Genomic DNA, 23,843 nt, shown 5'->3' on the forward strand with positions numbered 1-23,843 from the left:
TTAAGCCTGAGGCACTGTCCTTTGAAAGAGAATTAGTTAAACGAACGGGCTGCATGTACAAGTTGTCAGTCTCCTAGAAAAGAAAAGAAAAAAAATCAACATTATGGTGATAGATATTGTATATTTGTTACAAATCCTGGCGTCTTCTTGTTGAGTTTTAGCATTGGTTGTAATTTTGGGAACGTGGTATGTTTTCGTTATTGGTATAGTTTAACAATTAAGTGCAAAACGATTCTATTATGAGCCATTTGTGGCTGAAGAAAACCACAAGCGAAACCTGAAATTGACTTTTGGGTACCATTCTCCAATAAGCCATACCTCAAGCCATCAAGACGTCTCACAAATGAACAAAACCAGGACTTCACCGGCTTGTTTACGAGATAAAGAAAAGGTTAGCAAGTAGTTATTCTGCCCTCTAAACTATTTGTTAATGAATGATTTACCATAAATTAAGCTATATTACAAACTACAAACTTTACTGAAGATCTTAATCCAAAGTCCACTCACAAGCTTTTTCCACTACTCTTAGAGAATGGATGACTGAAATGTGATTGAAAGCTGCAAAAGATAGTTAGTTAATTACTATTAACTTTTAAACACTACTCTTGACTCTGTGTTCATGTACTTGCTTTTTCTAATACTCTTCTGCTGAAGAAAACATTAGCTGCAGATCAAAGCTCAGAAAAAAAAAAGTTAATGTTTTTCTTAACAAAATATAAATGGTCGCTTGCTTTTCTCGCAGAGCGACTGGGGAAGGATGTGGGATACAGTTGAAAGCTTTAAAAAAAAAAAAAAATCTACTAATTAATCAAGTTCAGAAAGTTGTACCCACCGTAGGACCACATGCTCGCCAGGACTTTGGTTTCATGATCAAACAGGAGTCAATCAGACGCTTGACACTCTGATATTTGACTATTTTTTGATTTTGTCGTCTTCCTATGTTTTACAGTTAATACATTACGGTACCTTTATTGCCTGTACTTCCTGCTTCTGTGGTTTTTGAGGTTGTCCAATTTGTTGAATGATTAAAAACCTTTGATGGCTGTAATTCCAACAAACTGACAGTGTTGACTTTTGTTTTTGAGTGATTAGCGTAATCAGAGGGAAGCCCTCACCATCCCACTCTAATCTCCAGCTACCCTGTAAAAAGGAAACTTAAAATGCTTCTGTCTTGTAGTGTTTAAGACGCAAGACTGACATACCTGAACCCTCCTACTAGGTGTATTTGGCCAGTTAATGTGTTTGCTAAGTTAGTCAGCAATGTTAATGATTAATGGTACAGGTGTCTTAGTTGAACAATATCCTCTCTGGAGAGGGACTGCTTTATGTGGACGTGCTGTTTAGCCGCCCGGCCTCCTCTTTGTATTTTTAGCTCAGCATCTGGACAGTGATTATTACAGCTGGTGAAAATTAGAGGTTGGATTATGGGAATGGGGAGTTCGTCTTGACGCAGCATGTCACTGCTGGAATGCTGACAACACATGAAGGCTAGCTGGGCTTTTTGCATGCCTGCTTTCCTTATTTCAAAGGTACTGTCATTAATGAGTTCATCATTAGAGCAGTAATTGCTTCCAGATCCTAATTTCACCCCCAGATCTGAGGGGTGTAGAAGTAGAAGCTGGAGATATACAGTAACGCAGTGACCCACCTGTGAGTGTTTTGTTGTCTAGACTACTTTCACTCACTGTCTCGCTGGCTGTCTTGTGGTGGCTACAGTATTGTGACACAATGCGTGACGGATCTCTTATTTTGAAAGCCAGACACACCTGTGCTATTTAAGTCACATTTTGCAAGAAATGCAAAGTTGCTAAACTGACTGTGAAGATTTCAGCACAGAAATGTTGGATAAATATAAGTACCTCCTTTTGTTAATCAATGCTATGTATACACTGTTAATTTGTTATCCTAAATATGCCTTGATTGACTTGACGTTGTGGCACGCTGGTACACATAACATTATACTTTTGTAAATTTTAAGAGACAAACAAATATGAAACTTTAACAGTTTAAGTCATGCTGGTATTCAACTTCGTCAATCTTTTGTTTAACAACAAACGCCCTAGTCCCTGGTCTTAGGCTCGAAGCTCAAGTCTTCGATACACGTTTGCGTCTTCATTTAAGTGAGTAGTAAAGCTAAGAGATAAGATAACCGGAATTGTCCTTACAGTTTGAGCTGCCGGGAAGACAGTGTTGAAGTGCTTTTTACAGTAATACAACTTCCCCAGTCATGAGTAATAATGCAAAGTGTTTATTTGTGAAGGTGACATAATCTAAATTGTTTACTTACATCTTACACATCCTAACATCCATATTAATCAGCTAAACTAGAAGTAATAAAGCATAGTAAACTTCAGTGGAATTAACTAGTCACAAGATTATTACACAATTCATGAGTTAACTTTAATGTTTTTCTAGCTGCCATTAGAGTTTAACTGTGTTGTGTTATCTGCTAGGGGGCCATATAACTTATATGTTTAGTTAGCTACTGTTAATTGGCTGCCATTAGCGATTAACTGCTGCTATTAGTCAGCTATAGTTAGCATTGAACTTGAATGCTTCGCTAGCTAACATTCACTGTTAGCTGCTGTGTTTAGTTAGCTATAGTTAGCATTGAACTTGAATGCTTCGCTAGCTAACATTCACTGTTAGCTGCTGTGTTTAGTTAGCTGTAGTTAGCATTGAACTTGAATGTTTTGCTAGCTGCCATTTCTGTTAGCTGGTGTGTTTAGTTAGCTGTAGTTAGCATTGAACTTAATGTTCTACTAGCTGCCATTTCTGTTAGCTGGTGTGTTAAGTTAGCTGTAGTTAGCATTGAACTTGAATGTTTAGCTAACCATCAATGGCGGTTGACCGGTGTTTGACAGTTACTGGACATTTAAACGAAAACGAAGCAACAGTCCTTATTTATTCAGCGTCTTCACTATAAACACGAAACAGCACATTATAAATTAATAAAAAAAAAATCAATATATATAAATATATTGTATTTTAAATTTTTAATAAAGTTAATTCAATGGACAATGTGGTGTTCTGCAGCACTATGTTCCGGCCCCTGCGCCCCCACCTCCGCCTCTGGAAAGTTTGTTTTCAACCCTCCGTCGACAAGTTGTAATGATAAACCGTGGGCGTCTGCAGAGTAGGTGCTGAGGGAACCACCAGCCGGAATATAGGATGCCTCGGAGTTAGACAAGCCTAATGACGCAACGGGTTTACTCAACACAGCTTCAATTTGTGAGGGACAGGATAATACACGCAGGGTTTCCCACGTTTCCTATGACCAAAAGCGGACTGAGGACTCTGAAACTGACAGATATAACGTGACAGGCGCACGGATCCTCTTCCAACATATTAAGGAACTAATCCTCTCCAGACAGCGGGGGAGCAACAGATGCAGACTTTTTCATCATGGTTTTCTTACAGCTGCTTTTTCTATCAGGCGTTTTCAGCGCGGGAGCGGTGAGTTTGATCCCATGTGCGTCTGTCCCGCGCGCGTAAAAACGCACGAAAGCAGTGACATGTAACTTATCCTCACTGATTTCAGCTCGTATCAGTGGCAACTTATGGAAAAGCCGTGATCTCCAGAGAGCCGCACAGGGAGAGCCGGAAAGGTAAGTTTTTAATTCAGCGCTGTGTGTTAATTTAGAGGAAAAGCAGTGAGGGAGGGGGATGCCCAGTGGACCTGAAGTGCTTTCTGCTGCAGCAAATGAAAAACTTGTTGGATGAATATGTTTAAAAGCATATGGGAGCTAGTGTTTGTATTGGTGTCCTATTACAGCTTTTTTTTTGTGTGTGTGAGGACAGTGATGAAAGAGTGAAAGGAGTATCTGCTTGTGGACTAAAGGGACAGTGCAAATATTTTGAAGACAGTTTCTGTTTTGCATGAAAGTCATTTTTTTTTTATGCATTTTCGCCAGTTCTTACCACGACGAACGAAGAATGTAAATTCCCATTTCGTCAGGGTGGAAGGATTCATCATCAGTGCATCACCGTCCTGTCCTCAAAGCCATGGTGAGTCCTTATTAGCCAGGCCCGTCTGGATGTACTGTTTTGGTTACACAATCAGTCACTAATGTGCTGGGGTAATCACGCAAGGTCAAAACACATTTTCATCAGACAATAATACGACGCAATAATTAACAGGTTGAAGTGCTCCCTCATCGTATTTGCTTTCCTGCTCAGGCACACACACCGGGCAGAGAGGTTTCTACATCACAGATCGCAGGTGTTACATCGCAGCCTTTTGGCAAGATGATGAAAGAACTGAATTCTTCTCAGTCAGGGACACTGATGTGGTCTGCACTTGGATGAGTGTTTGGGCCTAATTACAGCTGCAATAACGAGGGATTTATGCCACTGTGTCATCTGAAAACTTTAGAGAGCGGATAAGTTATTAAATTGCTTGTAATTAAATCATCATTAAACGGTGTTTTCATAACTGACTGCGTGTAAGATAAATTGTATAAAACGGTGACTAAAGCTGAAGTTTATACCGCATTTACTACTTCACATTGTTTATGCTAAGATAAACAGCTGCCACGGTGAAACCACAATCATCTCTTTTATTGCTCGTCACACGGCAACAAAATCTTTTTTTATTATTTTGGAAAAAATGAGACCCGCTCACGGGCTTTTTTTCGTTTTCTGAGGGAACTGAGTCAGGATGGGTGGATGCCAAGCATGTTAGAGCAGCCTTGTATGCAATTATATATGGGCCAACAACTCTGGTCCACCTACACGTAAAGAGTCTCGGCAATATGACCTCACATGTTTTGGCAGCGCGCTCGCGAGCCCGTAAGTCATTATGCACTGCAGAGATGATGGCTGGCAGAGTTGGTGAACGTCGGCAGGTATAAAAACGCAACGTTGCAATTACAGAAAGCTTGTCGGAGCAGGTTGTGAATGCTTCTAGATTTCATTTTAGTTTTTTTTTTTTTTTCCCACCACCTGTGAACTTGTTTTATTATTTATTATTTTTTTCAAACATTCTCTTCCCACAGGGTTGGAAGGCATTGAACACATGTATATTATGTCAAGTTATGCATTCGTCCTCAAAGCAATTACGAATGTAATGTTCATCAGACACATTGATGCAATGAATCCACCCACCAACCCGCACTCAGGGTTGCAGGTCTTGATCACATTAAGGAGCAAAAGAATAAAGAGATAGGACCTCCATGTCTTGAAAAAGGAATTAGAGCATGTAGCGTGTATTTGATCTTTTGTAGCTCCAAGAAATACGTAACATCTTTAGCCCAGAGAGAAAAGGAAGAAGGAGCATGTTGTTTCCATTTGAAAAGATTAAATAGAACGCTTTCGTTGGTAAGGCAGCACGAAGATCTTCAGATGATAAACCAAACAGGGCACGGAGCGGATCGGACTCCAAACATCTCTGTAAAGGCTTTAAAGGTACTTGTCCACAAGGTAGACAGAGTTGGACGCGGCCTAAACATTCGGACTAAATCAGCCAGCTGGCCTGCGCATCGGGGGCACAGCGCTCCAACGTTCTGATAAAGCCTTGCCAACTTAGGGAAGTGAACTCTGTGTGCTTCGTTTTAGGGGTTTTGTTACGTACGAGGATAGGCTGCTCTTTGGCAGAGCGACGGTTTGAGCTAAATGCTAGCAAAAAGGACATGGGGACTTCCTATGTTACCGTTGCCAGGTTGGGCAAACAACAACCATGTGGAGTCCATTCTTGTAAAAAAAAATATATATACAGTATGTCGACAAACCTGTAAATCACGGTCTAACAAGGTGAAATCGACTAATGTTAGCAGCCACTGGAATAATGAAACAGTTTTTGTGTAAGGTTATATTGTGCAATGTGCCCATGTTTTTCCTGTTTTTTAAGAATCAAAATACAAGTGTTGTGTTACCTGACTGTGCAGGTTTCCATTGTTTTTCTGTGGAAATAGAAATTTGGCAGACCAACTTATTCCAGTTTATCAAACATGAAACAGCATGGAGGAAATGCAAACTGACATTGCTACCTGTTAAGGCCGCTCACAACGGCGTGCGCTGATACACAAATGTTTGTCCCGTTCGTAATTGAAGTGACTCGATGATGACTGCGTTCTCCTCCCTTTGCCACAGGTGTTCTCTCACACACAACTTTGACCGGGACAGGAAGTGGGGCTTTTGTGCGCCGCAGGAAACACAATCGAACGGTTTGTCAGCCTGTGTAGACCAAAGAGAAGCTACTGTACATTCACTAGATTGACAATAGATTTGCTTCCCTTCTTCCTTTGATGGTTCTGTTTGATGCGTTTCAGCTGTCGTTCACACGTCCCGCAAAGTGACCGAAACGTGTCGGGTGAATCCGTGTCAGAACGGAGGCGTGTGTGCTCGCATCCCGCACACAACCAAACCGACATTTGAGTGCATATGTCCGGACCACTTCACTGGAGAACTGTGTGAGCAAAGTAGGTAGTAGCCTTGGTTGTTTGAATGATTAATACTGTTGTTTTTCGAATATTACCGCTCAGAATCTTAGTGAACAAGAGCCCACAGCTTTAGTGTCTTTTAGCAGTGTTTTCACATGTGGCCGACTGCTTAACGTCAATCACCTGACAAAGATATGTATGAAAATACTGTAAAACTCCCATAAAATGTTTTTTTTTTTCCCTGGTCTTTCAACCATAAGTCATAGTCTTTAATCAAAAAACCGAGTGAGATTTAATTGTAGACTCATTACGGTGACGACTGAACCATCAAATGACAACTGAACAATTTGTCTAATGCAAATAGCGAGAAGAGGTTGGAAGTGGTTCGAATTATTACCTCAAAACATAGGCAAATTAAAAAAAAAAAAAAAAAGAATTTGCACAATATTAAAATATTAAATCTTTTTTTTTTTAAACTACAATTGAAATATCACACACATCTGCTCCCCTGTCCTTTAAATAGGACACGCATTCGGTTTCAGACCACGGGAAAATCAGTTCTGAGTCATTTCTTAAGAGGCTCTTTCATTTTGAGCAATTTAAAATCGCAACCAAAACAATCAAACATCAAAAAAAACAAAGGAGCAGAAAAAAAAAAAGAAAGAAAAGTGTATCCACTCTAAATGCGTGTCGCGCAGCTCTGCCATCACGGCTTTGCTCTGCACGCCCCATTGAGCTCTTCAATCCCCTCTCACATTTCAACCCCGCGCCTTTCATGTGTCGTCTCGGCTTTTCAGAGAAGTGCCACGAAACCATACACCTGCGCTATTATGACATCGGAGAGACCTGGGGACGAATTCATCTCCGTAACGTGGAACAGTGCACATGTGTGGCGGGGGAAATCAAGTGTGAAAGAGTCCACTACACAAGTAAGACGCGCTCTCTGCTTTTGTTGCCGTGCACCAACTGTGACTTGTTTTCGCTCTGCGGTTTGCTACTGCTGGGATTGCTGACAGCGAAAACCCAGTACAGCAGGTTATAATGAATTGAACATTTTGACTCATCAACATCGTGTCCACCCAACAGCAACCCGACAGCTTTTTCTCAAAAACTTATCAGTGGAAAGTATCAGTTCTCCTCCCAGCACGAAGAAAGAAAAAAAAAAGGTTTCACTCTCTAAAATCACCACCTAGCAGAAAATATGAAAGACAAGCCCTACCCTCGCTTTGATCACACCTCCATACTTATAAAAGTAACTCTGACATGGAAGAAAAGACAGATTATATGACTCATGGTGACTCAGGAATGGTGTTTTGGGACACACCCCGTGGGTCCATAAGGTGCTTTCATCTCAATGGGAGATGTTCATGGGCATTTCACAGATTCTCCGGCATAAAGGAGAGAGCGTCAGTCGGGGGGTTTCACGCTCCCTGAACCGAAACTGCTTTTTGTCAGCTTATCTTACAGTGGAAGACAACCCGTCCTTTTCAGCTACGTTGACCTCAATGCTCTTTGTTCATGTTGATGTTTTCAATTAAAACTGGACAGAGGATTATATTTCGCACCTTCCTTTCTGCTTGAATTAAAATCATCTCACAGGAATGAATTCACCTGGACTCAAGGCCCAGGGGACCGTGTTCTTTAGATGAAGTCAGTGCAGAGTTCATGCCGTCATGGTTCTTGAGAAATTTTCTCCATATGTTGCAATATTTCTTTATTTCTTGGAATACTTTAGGCACGACGTAATACGTGTACATTAAAGTAAGGAGCCAGTTTGCAAGAGTGAAGTATCAATCTACCTAACTAACTTCTTACCTACTTACCTAGCTACCTACCCACCTACCTACCCACCTACCTACCGACCTACCTACCGACCTACGTACCCACCTACCTACCTACCTACCGACCTACCTACCTACTTACTTACCTATCTACCTACCTACCTACTTGCCTAGCTACCTAGCTACCTACCTACCGACCTACCTACCTACCTACCTACCTACCTACCTACCTACTTACCTACCTACCTACCTACTTACCTACCTACCCATCTATCTGTCTGTCTGTCTGTCTGTCTGTCTGTCTAGCTAGCTAGCTAGCTACCTACCTACTTGCCCTCCTACCTACCTATCTAGCTACCTACCTAGCTACCCATCTAGCTACCTACCTACTTGCCTAGCTACCTAACTACCTAGCTATCTAGCTAACTACCTACCTATCTACCTACCTATAATAAGACGTACACTCACAGTATTCACTTCTCATTTCATTAGTTTATTGACATTAATGTATCAGGAGGGAAGTGTCTGTGTCTTTAGCAGCTAAATGCAAAGTCATTTCACCGCGGTCACCAGAGCGTCACACATTTCTCATTCCTGCCGCCTGGTTGATAGATATGAAAAAAAAAACAGCTCCCTGCTGCAATCAAAAACCAACCAGATAAGAGCAGTGAGCCAGAGCCAGAGAGTAAATTACAGGCAAGAAAAGAATGTGGTACAAAGCCCCGTAGAAGTGAGCAGAAATGTAGAATCAGGTTATAATCATCTGGCTGGTCACTGCGAGTTAAATGGTCTTCAAGGTATATCTCTGCATAAACCAGTGGTTCCCAACATTTTTTTGGGTCGTGACCCCATTTTTATGTCACCAATTTGTAACAAAGTTATACTGTGTTACAAATTTGGAGGAACCAGGATTAGTGCAAAAAGTGATTTTATTTTACCCGATCAGGATACAGGCCTAAGTTTACAGTGAGTGGATCTTGTATTTACAAGGCTGAATATTAATACAAACAATCTCTCATATAACTAATTATGAAAAAAAAAATACTGCAGCATCTTTAATTGGCCAAAGTGAAAATTTGAAAGAATGAAAGTGTATCAGCTTTAGTTTGTCATGTCTTTTACGTATTATTAGTGTCTCTCAACACACCACATTTAATGGGAGGGCTGTGCACAGTGAAAGTACAGAATATAACTGTTTAAGTGGGCAAAAAATAACCTTTAAAGCCTGAAGCACACAGTGTTTGAAATACCGTAACTCCCAGTGGTTTGTGCAATTGACTTAAAAATGCTTAAAAAATATTACTGATAAAAATAGTACTTTTCAAAGTGTGGCTGAACACTGGGAAGTTGCTCAAGAGCATAACTAACTTCGTTTTCACCAACAAATTCCAACCAGACACCAGACATTGGCGTAAACACTGAGCATAACTGATTAATTAGGTTCCACGAAGAAGATGTGGCCTAATGTTGTCTAATGTGATAATATTGTCAAGTGTTTGAATCACCATTCCTGTTCTAATGCTCTTAATACATGTTTGTGATTGTTCACCACTTTTGGAGGAACCACGTGTGGCAAATTCATTTATTTTGGTTGAAAATTTTAAATTTTGAATAAATTGGGGTGGAAATTTAGCATTTCCAAGTATTTCATCGAGTGTCATGTAAAGGACTTAAACTAAGTGAAGCATGATAACTGAACAGTCCGTGTTAAGTTGTGTCCATATCTGTGTCCAGTGTGCCATAAAAACCCCTGTCAGAACGATGGAGCGTGTCGACTGATCACATCTACGGGCAAGGAAGTGTGCCACTGCAGATACGGCTACAGCGGACCTCACTGTAGCTTAGGTAAGCAACCGAGGGATTATGATTCTATTTCTGTCGTTCAATTACAAATGCTAGAAATTTGCTTTGCGGTTATATAACAACGTAGTGGAAAATGGGATTCACGTCTTCAGACGACTGCAGCCGTTGTTCCGTGCATTCATCGGGCCTCTTAAGCGTGCTGTGCATGCGTGCCCGTGCATGTGTGCGATAATAGTTTGATTAATGTCAGCAGGTGAAGACATGAGCAAGCTGCTAAACTCGTACTCGGCCGCCGCTAATTCATACAGAAAGGCTTCGTGAGACTTGTTCCAACCGATTCCAGTGGGACGAAAATGAAATCCGTCGTCGCGTAGATATAAATCAGCATCCGGAAACTGTCTGATTGCGTTCGTGTTGTTTACATACCTGCTGTTTCACCGTGGAGACGAGAGCTGAGATTGTAGCCGCCTGCGGTTTTCTATGTGTCTGTGCAGAGCCGGAGACGGAGTGCTACAACAGCAGGGGCACGGGTTACAGAGGGGTGGCGGCCACCACGATGTCCGGCGCCAGGTGTCTGCCCTGGAACTCAGACCTGCTGTTTGACGAGCTCCACGTGGGCACGGTGGTGGCGTCACCCCTCAGAGGCCTCGGGGAGCACGCCTTCTGCAGGTGTGTGTGTGTGTGTGTGCATGCATTCTGAAACATGCATTTCTAGCGATGCCATCTCCAGAATTTTTGAAGAGTTCGCGCTGACACACCTGACGTTGCCATCGGATAAAACTGAACCGACAGGCCGAGTGAAATATTAAAGACACTCTTGTTTTTTTTACAGTGACGACTCTTATCTAGAAGCCCAGATTTCCTCGCTCTTTTCCTGTGAATTCTATTTAAAAGCTGCAGTATCCAACTTTTTTTAGCCTGAGCTGGCGAAAGCCGTCTGCCCGTTATCAGCACTTGTCACTCACACAGATGAGCCCTCAAACGGCATCTTCTCAGAAGCAACCGTAGAACCACCATGAGCATTAAATGAGCACGTGGTGAATGTCTGCCTGCAGTAATATTTATTTTAAAAAAAAAATGGTCTTATCTTCCGCTACCTTCACTCTTCGTCCATTTTTTTCTGCGTCCCTCAGCTGTTGTTGTCGCTATAGCTACCAAGCAGGCGTAGGACGTACCCACAGCTAATGGCATGTGTCCAAAAAATGTCCCAAATCATCAAAAGAAATGCAATTCTCATGCAAATAAATGGATTTAGGCTGGAAGTTGGATCTTGCAGCTTCACTAAAAACAAATTTGAAATTGAAGAAACGGCCTCTAGCTACTCAGTCTAAAGAGATGCTGAACTCTTGAGCTTCTGTGTTGAAAGAAAAAAAAAGTGCCACACCTACACACAGTCTGTCACAATGTCCACTGTGTGCAGAAATCCAGATGGGGACAAGAAGCCGTGGTGCTACACGCTAAATGACAGCGCCATCTCCTGGGAGTACTGCGACGTCCCCTCCTGTGTCATGTCTGTGTGTGAGTAACACACTGTCAGCAGGACAGTTACCTTTGGGCCATCCAAACTTTTTGTCTGGATGGAAATGAAAAAAGAAAAATTAGATGTGAAAGAATGCGACTGTTATTATTTTGTAATGTAGTGACGCTTTACGGTTCCTTCGACTGTTAGTTCTCACACATTACCGTTAATTATAGTGCTTATCTTTGTGTAAGTCAAAGGGTTTTATTTTTAGGCCAGTCGCTGACTATTCATTCCGTCCTTACGAAACGTTAAAAGTAACAATTTTTTCACGAAGGTCTAATTCCGCGCATCAATGTCTTCGCTCCCTCCGTCGTGATGGTGCATCGCAGTCAATGTCAGTTGTCTTTTGAGAAGCGCTCAAAACCACTCAGCACTTCATTAAATGCCTCCAGATTTAATTAAAAATCCACGGTTCATGATAAAAAGCTCAGAGAATGCGTCTAATCTCTGCAGAGTCACGCCGCTTTCAAACGACCTGTTCGCCAACGTCTTTATTTATATATATATAGATATATAATTTTTTTTTTTTTTTTTTTTACACCGGTGCTAGATGAGGTAGTGGGAAATAAGGAATGACTCACAGTGAATCAACATGTCATGTCAGGTGGAGCCAAATGTTTATGTGCTGAGTGGGATTTGGCACAGTCGACCCGCCTTGTCCCGATGCCAGGGGTATGCACAGAATTCACAAGCTTCTCCCATCTGCTCTGCCCTCCTCAACATATGATTTGCAGCAGGAGGATGCTCTGTCAGCCTAACATTATCACCCCATAGAACCGCTTCTTTTGCTCCTTGTTAGGGGGATATCAGCAAGCTGCAGAACCAAAAATATTCAGAAGAGGTATTTAGGTTCTAGATGTTAGCCTGGCTTTAGGGTTAGGGTAACCCTAGGGTTAGGGTAACTCTGATAGGGTTACCCTAGGGTTAGGGTAACCCTAATACTAACACTAACCCCCGTTTTACCTTCTTTCAGTTTCTTCTCAAAGGAATACCCTTTTCAGTTTGCTGCCACCCATTAAAAAAACAGACCCCTCCAAGCCAAAGAAAAGTCCTGTGTGCGGGACGAGACACAAGAAGAGGTTAGCGGTGGCCAGGGGCCGGATTATGGGCGGCGCCTCATCTCTGCCAGGTACTCACCCGTGGATGGCAGCCATTTACATCGGACAGTCGGATTTCTGCGCCGGCAGCCTGATCTCCTCGTGCTGGGTGGTGTCCGCAGCACACTGCTTCTTCCGCAGGTACGCGTTGGATTCTCTTTGGCTGGTTGTTGAGTCTGTAATAGAAATACTGTGCTAAGAGTTATTTCTTAAAAAAATCAGAAGAACGTGCCACGGACATTTGATGCCCTTGCCTCCCATTTCAGAGAGTTTATAAAAGGCAGTTTGGCTCAGCCAAGGAAAGAAATCGTTCTTCAGAGAGCTTTCATAATTCGCCGGTGTTTCTCTCTGTGTGGCTGCCATTGTCTCTGACTTAGAGGTCACAACTCAGAAAGGCGAGCGATTTAGAGGCGCTGACCCCTCTGCATCAAAGCTTTATGAACACGCGCTATATTTAGACGAGCATCCAGTTCTAGGAAAACCTAAACACGTCTCATGATGTTTACGTGCGACTACATGCGCTTCCCTCTGATGTCAACAAACAGGCATCTGCTGCCTTTGTTCGAGTTCAGAGATCTTCAGCTGAAGCATTAACGCGTCCAACTGGACTTAAGTCCCTGGATGCTTTAAACCTGCTCTTCGGAGGAGCTGTGTTTTCACTGAACTGTGTTTTAGTTCCATTATAAGCAGGAAATAAGACATTTCAGCCCACAAAGTTCACATGAGTGAACACATGAGTGTTGAATATAATAAACAGCATACTGGGGAACTGGATATTATTAGATCCAGTGCGGCTGAGTGAGGTTTTACTGTATGTGGGGGATCGTGCCAGAGGAAAAGCCCGTGGTTGACAGTCGAGTCCAACAGGTACCTGAAGCATTTCAAGGCAACTTGCTCATTATATTTCTTGTGCAACCATCAAATTTTTTAGACCCATTTTTTTGTCTTTTCTCAATAATCCTCTCTCTTAACTCTTGTTGTCCGTGTTTACTGTTTCTCTCTGCTGCAGCTATCCATTAAAGTCTAAATGTGTCTGCTCAGAAACTGTGGGAATGATGCACTCTGGGATTCGTCCCCTGGTGTATTACACTCACATAAATTCAGACTGTACAGCTTGACACATTCTGGCTCTGGAGAAAAAAAATACGAGGCAGACAGTTTTTTTTTTTTTTCTTATTACAAATGTTATGAGTGCAAGGTTTGGCGCCGCGCTGATAAAATTAAAATGTCTTCCCGCAGCCCCCTGAAGTCTCAAATCCGCGTGGTGCTGGGCCAGCAGAGATTCAACGTCACCGGCCCCGAGACCAGGACGTTCGGAGTGCAGGACTACATCTTTCCCAAACAGTTCTCGGTGTTTAACCCGACGCTGCATGACATCGGTAATCATTAGATGCGCACACGCACGCGCACAAGCACAAGCTAGTGACTCACATAAACTCGAAGACCTCCAGCCTCCTTTAAGAAACACACAAACTCACTTAAGACCCCACTCTGTGTGCACAGCTGTGCGTCACTGAACAGCTGTGGCCCCGCGCTCCCCCTCACGAACACACACACACACACACACACACACACACACACTGACTTGTCGGGGTGGGGCAGTTTCACGAGGCAGCGGAGTCTCCGAGTCTGCCGCTTCTTTCAAAACTTTTCACTGTTGCTTGGCCAATTTCATAACACTGACGTTTCTGTTTGCCAGTCCTGATCAAACTGAAGAAGCAGGACGGGCGGTGTGTGAGGAGGACGCCGTTCATCAGGCCCATCTGTCTCCCGGAAAAAAACATGATGTTCCCCGTTGGCTACTGCTGCACTATTAGCGGCTGGGGACACATAAGCGAGAGTAAGTGATGAGGACGTCATCAGATCAGTTTCATCGCGACAACAACCGTTTAAGTGATTCCTTATTTCCTTGTTTGTTTCGGGAAATGTGCTGTGATGATCGATATCTGCATCGTATCTGTCGCAGCCAACAGCCCGCTGGCTTAGCTTAGCATGGTTGGCTGTTGAGCTCAACAAAAAGGGCACAAGCAGAAAATCTTCATCAAGCTCCTGAGATGCCAGTTATTTGCATGTGTTTCATTCCACAGAGGCTAATGGTTACTCCAGTCTGCAGGAGGCCTTCGTCAGGCTCATTTCTAATGACGAGTGCAGGAAGCCAGAAGTCTACGGCAACCACGTCACTGCCGACATGATCTGCGCGGGGCTCAGGGGCTGCACCGACGCGTGCCAGGTAGGAAAGCGTTTTATCACATCTAGCTCTGACAGAAACAGAGACAGAAGACAGAAATGTCTTTAAAAATTCATGGTTCACTGAAGTTTTATTCTTCGTTAAGACGAGCGACTCGACCAGATGGCGTAAATAATCTTCTCCTTTGTCATATTGTTTTGATTTCATTTACTACTATTAGCTCATTCAGACAAACTTTTTTGATTTAAGATGTATTTAGTTGTTTTTACACAAGCGAATGTGACTAATGACATTTAGCAGCATTTTAATCGAGCGTTTGGCCAGACGTGTTGACGTGAGGCGTTTTAGATGCTTCTGTTAGCCACGTCACTGTGCACATAAACACCCGTGAGCCGACGTGTAGCTGCGCTGACCTCCCGCCTCGCCTCCGGAGGCATCGGTATAAGAAAGTTGACTTGAGGTATCTGAGTAATGGAACAGCACTTAAGATGGCAGCAGGGATTCCCCTGAGAGAAGAGCTGGGGGGAAGTTAGCAAAGGGTCACAATCTGTAAGATACACAGATGTCTGCGACACCAGGCTTCCCACTCAACCTGCAGTTGTAAAATATTCAGGCTCCTTCCTCTTGAATTAAATGTCACCGCGCTGACTGTTTACTGACTCTCTGGCATAGTGCAGTTTTTAGTAATATATTAGGTTTCAAGCGCGTGCTGTTAGCGTGCTCCCACTTTGATCTGAGCGCGTGTGTTTATACGCGTGGGCTGCATCTACTTATGTGTTTCCGCAGGGTGACTCCGGAGGCCCGCTGGCTTGTGCAAAGAATGATGTCAGCTTCCTGTATGGGATCATCAGCTGGGGAGAAGGCTGCGGCCGCACCAACAAACCCGGAGTTTACACAAAAGTAGTGAATCACATCGACTGGATCAATTCAGTGATCAGACGCAAACCCAGGGCTTCGTGAATGGACATCGCCTCAACTTTTAGTGTGTGAGATATTGTACAATATGATATTATTATTATAATTATTATTTTATTGCTGCAATGCTTGTGGAAGTTCATGCTTCTTATTTTACTGTGAAATATGTCGTGACTGAATAAACCTTCACTGACTTGATAAAACAAGTGTCAAAGACGTCCCCTTTCATGATGCACTCACTCATTCAGCTATATGTGTTCACTGGATGGGTTTAGTTGAATTTCATCCACAGAACTGCACATTTGGGCTTTTTTTTTTCTTTTTAAAGGACACCTCATTTTCAACCTTGGAAATAGTAGAAAATCTGGAAAATCTCACCTCAAGAGCTGCTTATTAGCATCATGTTGAGATTTATCTTGTATCACAGCCATCAGCAGAGATCACTGAAGACTCACATGGTGAAAAAAGTGCTTTTCACAATCATATGCAGAGATATTTAAACATTGTACAGATGATATGCGGTTATGGTTTATTTAAACCTTTCATTTACAGTTTAATTAAAATTCTAGCACTGTGTGGTACTCTTCTTGAACCAGTTCACAGTTTCATGTGACACCAATTAACAACCCCAGAAGCAAACAATACCTCCCGAATAAAAGACAACAAAGAGGAGAATATATTGTGTGTGACGGTTTTCGGAGAACTCAGAAAGCAAAGTCACTGTGGCTTCAATACACGGGTTAATTAAAAAAGAGCCAATCTTGGAGGTTTTCTCTTTAGCGACGCCTGTGGGTAAAAGTGGTAATTGCATTCATGTTTTTGAACCTCTCTTAACTTTAGATCCAAACTACTGTTTGTCGCTTGTGAGAAGTTGAAAGTTGGAGTTGAATATTAGCTCAGCTTGTTGTGTATGAAGACAGCCACGCGATGGTGGATCACCCCTTCACGAGGTGTCCACTGTTTGGGATTTTTACGCGACAACGTCTCCACAGACACCGCGTTACGAATAAATGCAGGAATTTTGGTATAATCGGCAGGTCATAAGCTCAATCACCACGTGGTACCTCAGGTGGTAATAGTTTTTTATTATTATTATTATTATTATTTAAGATTTTATACAGATGTAAGATTTTTTTTAATAAGATTTATATCCATTTTTAAATATATTTTGGGGGTATTATTAAATTTGGACATTTGGACCATATCGCCATCTTTAAAAAAAAAAATCATCATAAAATTCAAATTTTTTTTTGCTGTTTCTTGGTTTTTTTTTCTGTGTCCCTAAGTCTTAGTGAAAAATGTTTGTGGTATGCCGATCATGCAACAGTTTCTTCCAGTAGTTTTCCTTGCAGCAGTGGCAGGTGGTGCAGGCCAGCCCAGGTGGCAGCAGCAGCATGGCCGGCTGGTGCACAGACAGAGAGACAGACAGACAGGCGGACGGACGGACAGACAGACAGACGGACACTAGTCATGCCATTTTCCATGTGCCTTCCTCGCCGGGGGGCGAGTTTGCGCCCCACAAGCGGAGAGCGCAGGCAGCTATTTTGAAAGTGACCCCTCATTCAGGCAGCGACTCTGCAGCTGTCAGGAACCATGACTGAAGATGACGGATTCTGTTGTCGTGGAGGGATACGCCAGACTTAGAGATGGGAAAAAGGTGTTTACTTTGTCGCTTAATTCGCCGAAAAGGACGCGGCGCAAGTGGCCCGACACACTGTAATCTGTGCTTTAAAAAAAGTTTCTTTTTTTTTTGTTCCACAGTGGAAAACTAGGTGGCTCGTTCTTCGCAAGCCGTCGCCTGTAGCAGGTGAGTTCATGAAGCGCTCGCCGCGTGCCTGCGCTCATTTCAGAGGCTGTTGTCCAAATGTGACGCTTTGCAGCGTGTAAACAAAGCGTTGCGCACGGTGGCTGCGCCAAACCGGAGGACGATAGTAAGCCGAGTGTATCAGGTGTTAACACTGCATGTGTTTTTCAGTTGCGCCGAGCTTCTGCTTGACCCGGGGGCCAGGTTGCGTTTTGTTGTATATTCCCAACTCGGGCCCTTTGGCTCCAACTGAGAGACACAAAGTCTGGGCTGTAGCTAAAAAGTGCGAGAAAAAAAGTGAAAGTCCAAATTAAATGTGTGCACTTAGTTTATAATTAGCAGAAATTAAAAATACCCTTTATTGAAGCTGCATTCAGGTGCAATGTTTGTTTCTGATTTCTGCTGCAGGTTTGGAAAATTGCACTCTCCAAGTGTCTCCAAGGGCTGATATCGCTTCTGCACTAGTTTCAAAAAGGTTCCCTACACAATTCTGCTCATGTTTAAATTATTTCCAAACTATTCACGAACTAGCCCTCCCGTCAGAGTCAGTGCCTGCCCAAAAAGCATTTCAAAAGGCGACTGGAAGAAGCTACCTGGGACGAGTGGTGAAACATCTTCTCAATATGCTGCAAGTCCAGTTGCCTTTTTGAACGCCTTTTGGGATTACCGTGACCTGGATGACTGAGAACCTTCACATACCGCCAACGTCTGTATTTTTAGATGCACCGTTGAATGTGAATCGTCATGTTTGCTAACGAGCCTTGTCCAAAACCCAGTATTCGGATCCGGAGAGACCACCGTTTGTCCCCGTTTGACCACAGAAAAGTACCCTTGCTCGGTTCCTAACGCGCTCCACAGGTTGGGCTAAGGTTGAGCGCCGCTCCCCCTCACATCTTTGATGCCGGTGTTATCACAGCTGCCTGCTCTCATGCCTCAGCTATGTGTGTTAAGACGAGCGTGTGAAGGGGAGAGGTGCGCGCGCACCGACGCGCTGTTGTTTTGTCAGTTGACACTGATTGTTTGAAAGGTGCCAACAGAGTAGAGGACACGGCAGCAGCTACCGTGGGTCAAAACGCACCGTATCAGTCCAGTAACGTGGGGAGATCATTATGGATTCTGACCGTTTCCACATGTGTGTTTCAGGGAACTGTTGCATCTAAAAACCAGAAGAAATCAATAATGTTCGCAGCAGCCTCTAAGTGTTTCTCTGTCCCACTCCTCCTCCAGATTGCCTCGTGCTGCTGGTTTTCAAAGACAAAACGGACAGAGCCCAGGGCAACAAGGAGAGGGCGAGTGTCACCTTGGAGGAGATCTGCGGCCTGGAAGCCGGACAGTGGTATGAGGGTGTGGCTTTTACCCTGGCCATCCTCTGCCTGAACCAGGCCGCCCTGCTGGGCTTCGACGGCAGGGACGCGCTGCAGGCGTGGGACGCCCGCCTACGATACAGCCTCGGGGAGGGTGAGGAGATCCACGGATAGCTTCGGTTCCTTTGTGTTGTCCTCCCGGTGAAATGCCAGGCACTTGTAATTCCCCCAATATTATACAACATTTGACCTCGCTGCCCTTCATGTAAGGCATAAACCAGATTAGTTTATGCGCCGCGCTCGCAGGCGTCGGTGCTTTCGGTGCCAAGCCGAGGGAAGAGCAAAGGCTGACATTTAACGAACTGCCCTGAACAGCAGAGATATCGCCTATAAAAAAAAAAAGTTTTTAAATGCATTCGAAAGCTGTCCAAATTCTTGACTGTCCTAGTGTCCACTGGGCGCATACTAAGCAGCCTGTGATTGTATAAAACAAAGCGTAAGAATGTAGAAATCTACAGAAGCCCTAAGCAGCCATGCATTCATACATATTATTTCCTCTGTGTTATCGAGATAACCAGTTATTTATCTCGTTAGAAACTTAATTGTGATTTGTTGTTGTCATCAGAAGACTTATTACATTACCCCAGGGGTCTTCAGTGTTTTTCAGGCCAAGGACCCCAAACTGATGAGAGATTAAGTAGGAACCTCTTACCTACTATATGTGTTCTATGTTAAACTCGGCCTTGTGCAATCAATATTAAGCTATTCAAGTAATACACAGGTTCAAACATTAATTTTTTATATTTCAAACATGTGCAGCAGTAGGGTGCACCTGCTCTAACCTTAAAAATACCTGACGTAAACATAGCAGCTGGGATTTCACCTGGAGTGAACAGGCTCTCGGCCAGAATCAGTGTGTAATATGCGTCCTCGTGATTGGCTCAGCAGCGATAGGGGCGGGGCCTACGGTTTACAGGAGGAGGCTTAGATTGACAGGTCTCAGCTCAGAGAGTCTTCTGCCTCCATGTATCCCTTTACTAAAATACGTTGGACTCCTGCTAATGTCTCTTTAAATAAATTTAAATTTGTGGGGGGAAATAAAAAAAAAACATAAAAATGTTTAATCAACCAAAGATTTTGCGACCCCCCTGCAGTATCACTGCGACCCGATGGGGCCGCGGACCCCCTATTGAAGACCCATGCATTAGCCTATTATTATACTTATTACTACATTGTTAGTGTCAAGGCCATCCATCAGCCAGAATGTGAGGTCACGTATGACGGAACTCTCCCGAATGAAATATGTTGAGATGAACAACTCATTATCTCAAGACACCGTTTTCCTGAGATAATGAGATAAATAACTGGAGAAAACAAAGACGAAAACATAGGACATTAACTCGTTATCACGGGAAAACGGAGGAAACGATATGGGAATGCGTGGCCGCTTAGGGCTTCTGTATAAATCAAATCTAATCCATGGTCAGAGAAGTAGAAGAGGGTAGTTGGTCTGGAGTCGCCCTGTTGGATGTCGATTGTGCTCTGGCAAACATCTGCAGAGTCAGTCTTATCATTCGAGCGATGATGGACGTCTTTGCAGCCGAGGTGAATTTCTTTCCACGAGAAAATGGATCTGATTTGTCACTGGACTACTCACCAGCACAAAGAGACAGAAGCCCAGTGATGAAATCCAATCCGTTATTATGTTAGGAAGAATTTAATCAGGCTAGGTCTGCAGTAGTTTGTAAAATAAAATTTGGTGACATTTATACCTGCTTTCTACTTGTGCAGGATTTGATTTAACTGTGCAGTCACTTAAAATACACATCATATATTTGAAGTCAGAGGCGAGCCTATGAAAAAGTTTAATAGGTGATTTTATTTTATTTTTGTTCATTCTCCTGGGCCTTATGAAATTGTGACACCACAGAAGAAAGTGCATGACGGCCCCTTGAGACCGGTCAGCTGTGGGTCTATTATATAAGTTGTATGAGTTAGAAACAAATAGGAGCTAATAATAGCGCCGCGTTCAGCAGGTGGCCGCTGGATTCTAAAGAAACTAATGACACTGTTGAGGGACCAGGTTGCGTGAAAGCAGCCGGAGACGGCTTTGGCTTTTGGAAACGCGTGCTTCATCTGCGCGGCCGTTAACCGCGTCTGTTTGGGCTCGAATCTGCTGATAAAAGTGGGCGGCCCCCGACGCTGAATGCCACCGAGTGGAGAGCAGCCAAGCCGGCAGAAATGTCACCTGCCTGCCTCCGGGCCGAGAGCCACCGAGCGCTCGGCTTTTGTTTGCCTCGCGTGACGCCGCATGAATCCTCCTCGGCCCGAGTGATGACGTCACCCGTGACACCCACCCAAGTTTTATTCAGCCTTTTCCTCAAACGCAGACTCATGGCTCTCATTTTAACATCCAGTTCCTTTTTGGTTCACGCAGATTGTTTGTGACGTGTTTTGACTGATCGCTCTGGGCTCCAGATCTGAGCCTGTGGCGTTCAGGGCCCGGCTCGCTGATTTCATTCTGCGTGCAGCTGTTTCTCCTTTTTAATTTGTGAATGAAATTGAATCCGCGCTGAAGTAATCGCCGCGGAAAAGAAAAATGTGTTCTCCGTCCTTAAAGAATCACTCTATTAGTGGGCTGCAATAGGCTACTGCGTTGACCAGTGCTTTTATACGACTTCAAGTATATTTTTCCTCTGCATCTCATTATAATGTTAAAACACATTACAAGTTCTTCTTTTATAGACTATATTGTTCCTCTAGTGCACAGCATTCAGATCAAGTCTTTCTTTTGTGTCCTTTTCTTCATCGTTCCACTAGTTTCCTCTATTTTCCTCAGTTCACAGATTCAATGTCGGAGTTTTACCAGGGACCAAGTTGGAGAGCGGACCTGCAACTCTTCATTTGTGCAACAACTTGTTGGCTCTGGCCCGGGACGTCCCTCCCGTCATAATCGGCCACTGGAACCTTCCAGACCTGCGCAGATATGGACCTGTACCAAACGGATTCGTGTTTGAAGGAGGAACAAGATGCGGTTACTGTAAGTTTAACCTGACACTCGTGTATTTTACATATATATATGTGTATATAACGTCATGTTTCTGGCTCATTTGGATGTTTCGCTGAGGTTAATTGCCCATTAGTTTCATATTTACAGCTTCTCTGTGGGTAATTGGTTGTTAGGACGCGCGCTTGTGATTAGAAAGCATATTAAATGTCCTCCATTTAGTAAACTGTGTGTTAAAAAAAAAAAAAAAAAAAAAAACTGGAGACGGTCCACTTAATCAGAGCTGTGTTAAAAAAATGAAATATGAGAACGTGACAATTGAGTGGAAATGAAACCGTTTTTGTTCTGAGGCCAGCAGAGTCGACCAAACTGAACATGTCCATCGCCTCACAGCAGCAACGTCGAAAACCCTGCGTCATTAAGTCGCGATGTGAGCCGTGTCTTATTCCTGCCTGTCTGTCCGACGGGGACCAAATGATCGCTGGCTGAGATTTGAGGCGATTCGCTTTCAGCTTCCATTCAACGCTGTCTGTGAAAGAGACGCTCCTTCCCCACTGGGAAACCAGCAGCCACTTAGGGAGGAGGGAAGGAAAGAAGGAAGGAAGGAAGGAAGTTTTGAGTATGAGGCTAGAGCAACATGACACAGATAGGACCTAAACTCTGTTTTTCTCTTGTGAAAATGTCTCATTTTGCCATGTTCTCTTCTTTTCCTTTTTTTTTTTTTTTTTTTAAGTTAAGGATCATTCAGATGAGAGCTGCCGTGAACTAATAACTAGAGGGTGGTTAATTCTGTTAATGCTGCTGTTGTCTGGGCCATTAGGTTGATGAATGGTAAATGAAATGAACGTGACTCACTGAGGGAGCAGCTAAGAACCCGAAACGTTCCGGATACCCCTCTGGAAGTTTCGTTTTTAAGCGTTTGGTCTTGGTCTTGATTTTTAGAGCGCTCCCCGGTGCGTTCGCTTCCACGCTGATTCACGCGTGATTCTCCCCGCATTCGAGCTGGCGTCTCGGCTCGGAGGAGGCGCGGAGGAGGCTTGCGTCAGCGCTCGGATCAGTGGGCTGAGCTCGGTCGCGGGATGCGCTCGCCTCTCTCTGCTTGTACATCTGGCCTCCCTGAGGCGGACACATAAAGAAAGACCCTGAAAGGAATTTAATAAAACAAACCTATGAATTCGTGCTAACGTTGCCAGGGATGCAGATGTCGTCACAGGAGACTGGAGGACTCTCAGCAGAGCCTGTCCTCTGAAAAGCTTGCGATCGTAACCTTTATTGGGCAGCTAACAGCCTGTGACTCATTTTCTTCTTCTGCAGCTGTATTTTTTAATTTTTTTTTTAATACTGTTGTGCTGCAAATCTGATCTGCATCTCAGAGTCTAGGAAGTGTTTCGTTTGCCTATGAGGGATCAGTTCTGAATTTCCTGCTCTCATTTCCCCGAGTTAACTGCAGCAGGATTTGGAAGTCTGTGTGATTAAAAGTACGTGGACAGCGTGTCGGCAGACCGGTGTTTGCTTCAGTTCTGATTTATTTCTCGGGCTCGACGTCTTTCTGATATTTTAATGCTGCACCATGCAGTGATCGTGACCAAGATAGAAGATAGCTGCATGTTTGTTTTGAAGTTTTTTCCAATTGGTTAACTCACACAAAACGTGCGTGAATTTAAAATGACTTCTTCCCTCAGTGGCTCACATCTCAGAAATCCCTAAAGCTGCAGCTAAGGTCTTAGACGCTAATATCTGTTGGTGCTTTCTCAAAAATAATCCAACGGAGCGTGTTCACATAGCGACTGTTTTCCTCATGATCGGGGCCTTCAGGCTCATATTTCTCTGTTATGAAAAAGATGTAACACTGTGTTCTAGGCTACAACAAGTCCTGTAAATGTAGCGAATCTGACAACTTATTATCCTGATTGGTCAGCAATTAAAATGATAATGGATCAGGCATAACATTATGACCACCTTCCTAATATCGTGTAGGTCTCCCTTGTGCCTCCAGATGATGGAGGTGGATCTTCTGAGAGTGTCCCGTGGGGTCTGTGGGA

At 43.6% G+C, this 23,843-nt stretch overlaps 2 protein-coding genes across 4 annotated transcripts in view; both read left to right on the forward strand.

Moving 5' to 3' along the window:
* Positions 1–2,567: 2,567 nt before the first annotated feature.
* Positions 2,568–15,889, forward strand: LOC124998059 (hepatocyte growth factor activator). 2 transcript variants are annotated; one of them, XM_047572211.1, is made up of 14 exons: positions 2,568–3,456; positions 3,542–3,608; positions 3,915–4,008; positions 6,091–6,164; positions 6,270–6,419; positions 7,178–7,309; positions 9,896–10,006; positions 10,459–10,633; positions 11,385–11,482; positions 12,460–12,724; positions 13,823–13,962; positions 14,283–14,423; positions 14,671–14,813; positions 15,558–15,889. In XM_047572211.1, exons 1-14 carry the CDS (start codon positions 3,406–3,408, stop codon positions 15,729–15,731), a joined length of 1,815 nt encoding a protein of 604 aa, XP_047428167.1. In that variant the 5' UTR covers positions 2,568–3,405; the 3' UTR covers positions 15,732–15,889. The 2 variants fall into 2 exon arrangements, with proteins under 2 accessions (XP_047428167.1, XP_047428178.1); XM_047572222.1 differs by lacking the exons at positions 10,459–10,633; positions 11,385–11,482 and having other exon boundaries at positions 2,578–3,456.
* Positions 15,890–16,984: 1,095 nt separating this feature from the next.
* LOC125021640 (protein Dok-7-like) overlaps positions 16,985–23,843 on the forward strand; it is a 34,907-nt gene continuing 28,048 nt past the window's right edge. Inside the window, exons 1-4 of one of the 2 annotated variants that reach the window (XM_047607802.1) lie at positions 16,985–17,343; positions 17,448–17,493; positions 18,718–18,948; positions 21,634–21,834. In XM_047607802.1, coding sequence (XP_047463758.1) covers positions 17,290–17,343; positions 17,448–17,493; positions 18,718–18,948; positions 21,634–21,834 — 532 coding nt within the window. In that variant the 5' untranslated portion in view covers positions 16,985–17,289. The remainder of the gene's footprint in view (positions 17,344–17,447; positions 17,494–18,717; positions 18,949–21,633; positions 21,835–23,843) is intronic. The other variant, XM_047607881.1, reaches the window with a different exon arrangement.

The sequence above is a fragment of the Mugil cephalus genome, chromosome 1 (genome assembly GCF_022458985.1).
Source record: "Mugil cephalus isolate CIBA_MC_2020 chromosome 1, CIBA_Mcephalus_1.1, whole genome shotgun sequence".
Taxonomy (NCBI): Eukaryota; Metazoa; Chordata; class Actinopteri; order Mugiliformes; family Mugilidae; genus Mugil; species Mugil cephalus.

Coding starts and splice junctions, on each gene's coding strand:
- LOC124998059 (XM_047572211.1), top strand. CDS start 3,406: ATGGTTTTCTTACAGCTGCTTTTTCTATCAGGCGTTTTCAGCGCGGGA. Junction 3,457..3,541: donor GCGTTTTCAGCGCGGGAGCG/GTGAGTTTGATC, acceptor CACTGATTTCAG/CTCGTATCAGTGGCAACTTA. Junction 7,310..9,895: donor TGAAAGAGTCCACTACACAA/GTAAGACGCGCT, acceptor ATCTGTGTCCAG/TGTGCCATAAAAACCCCTGT.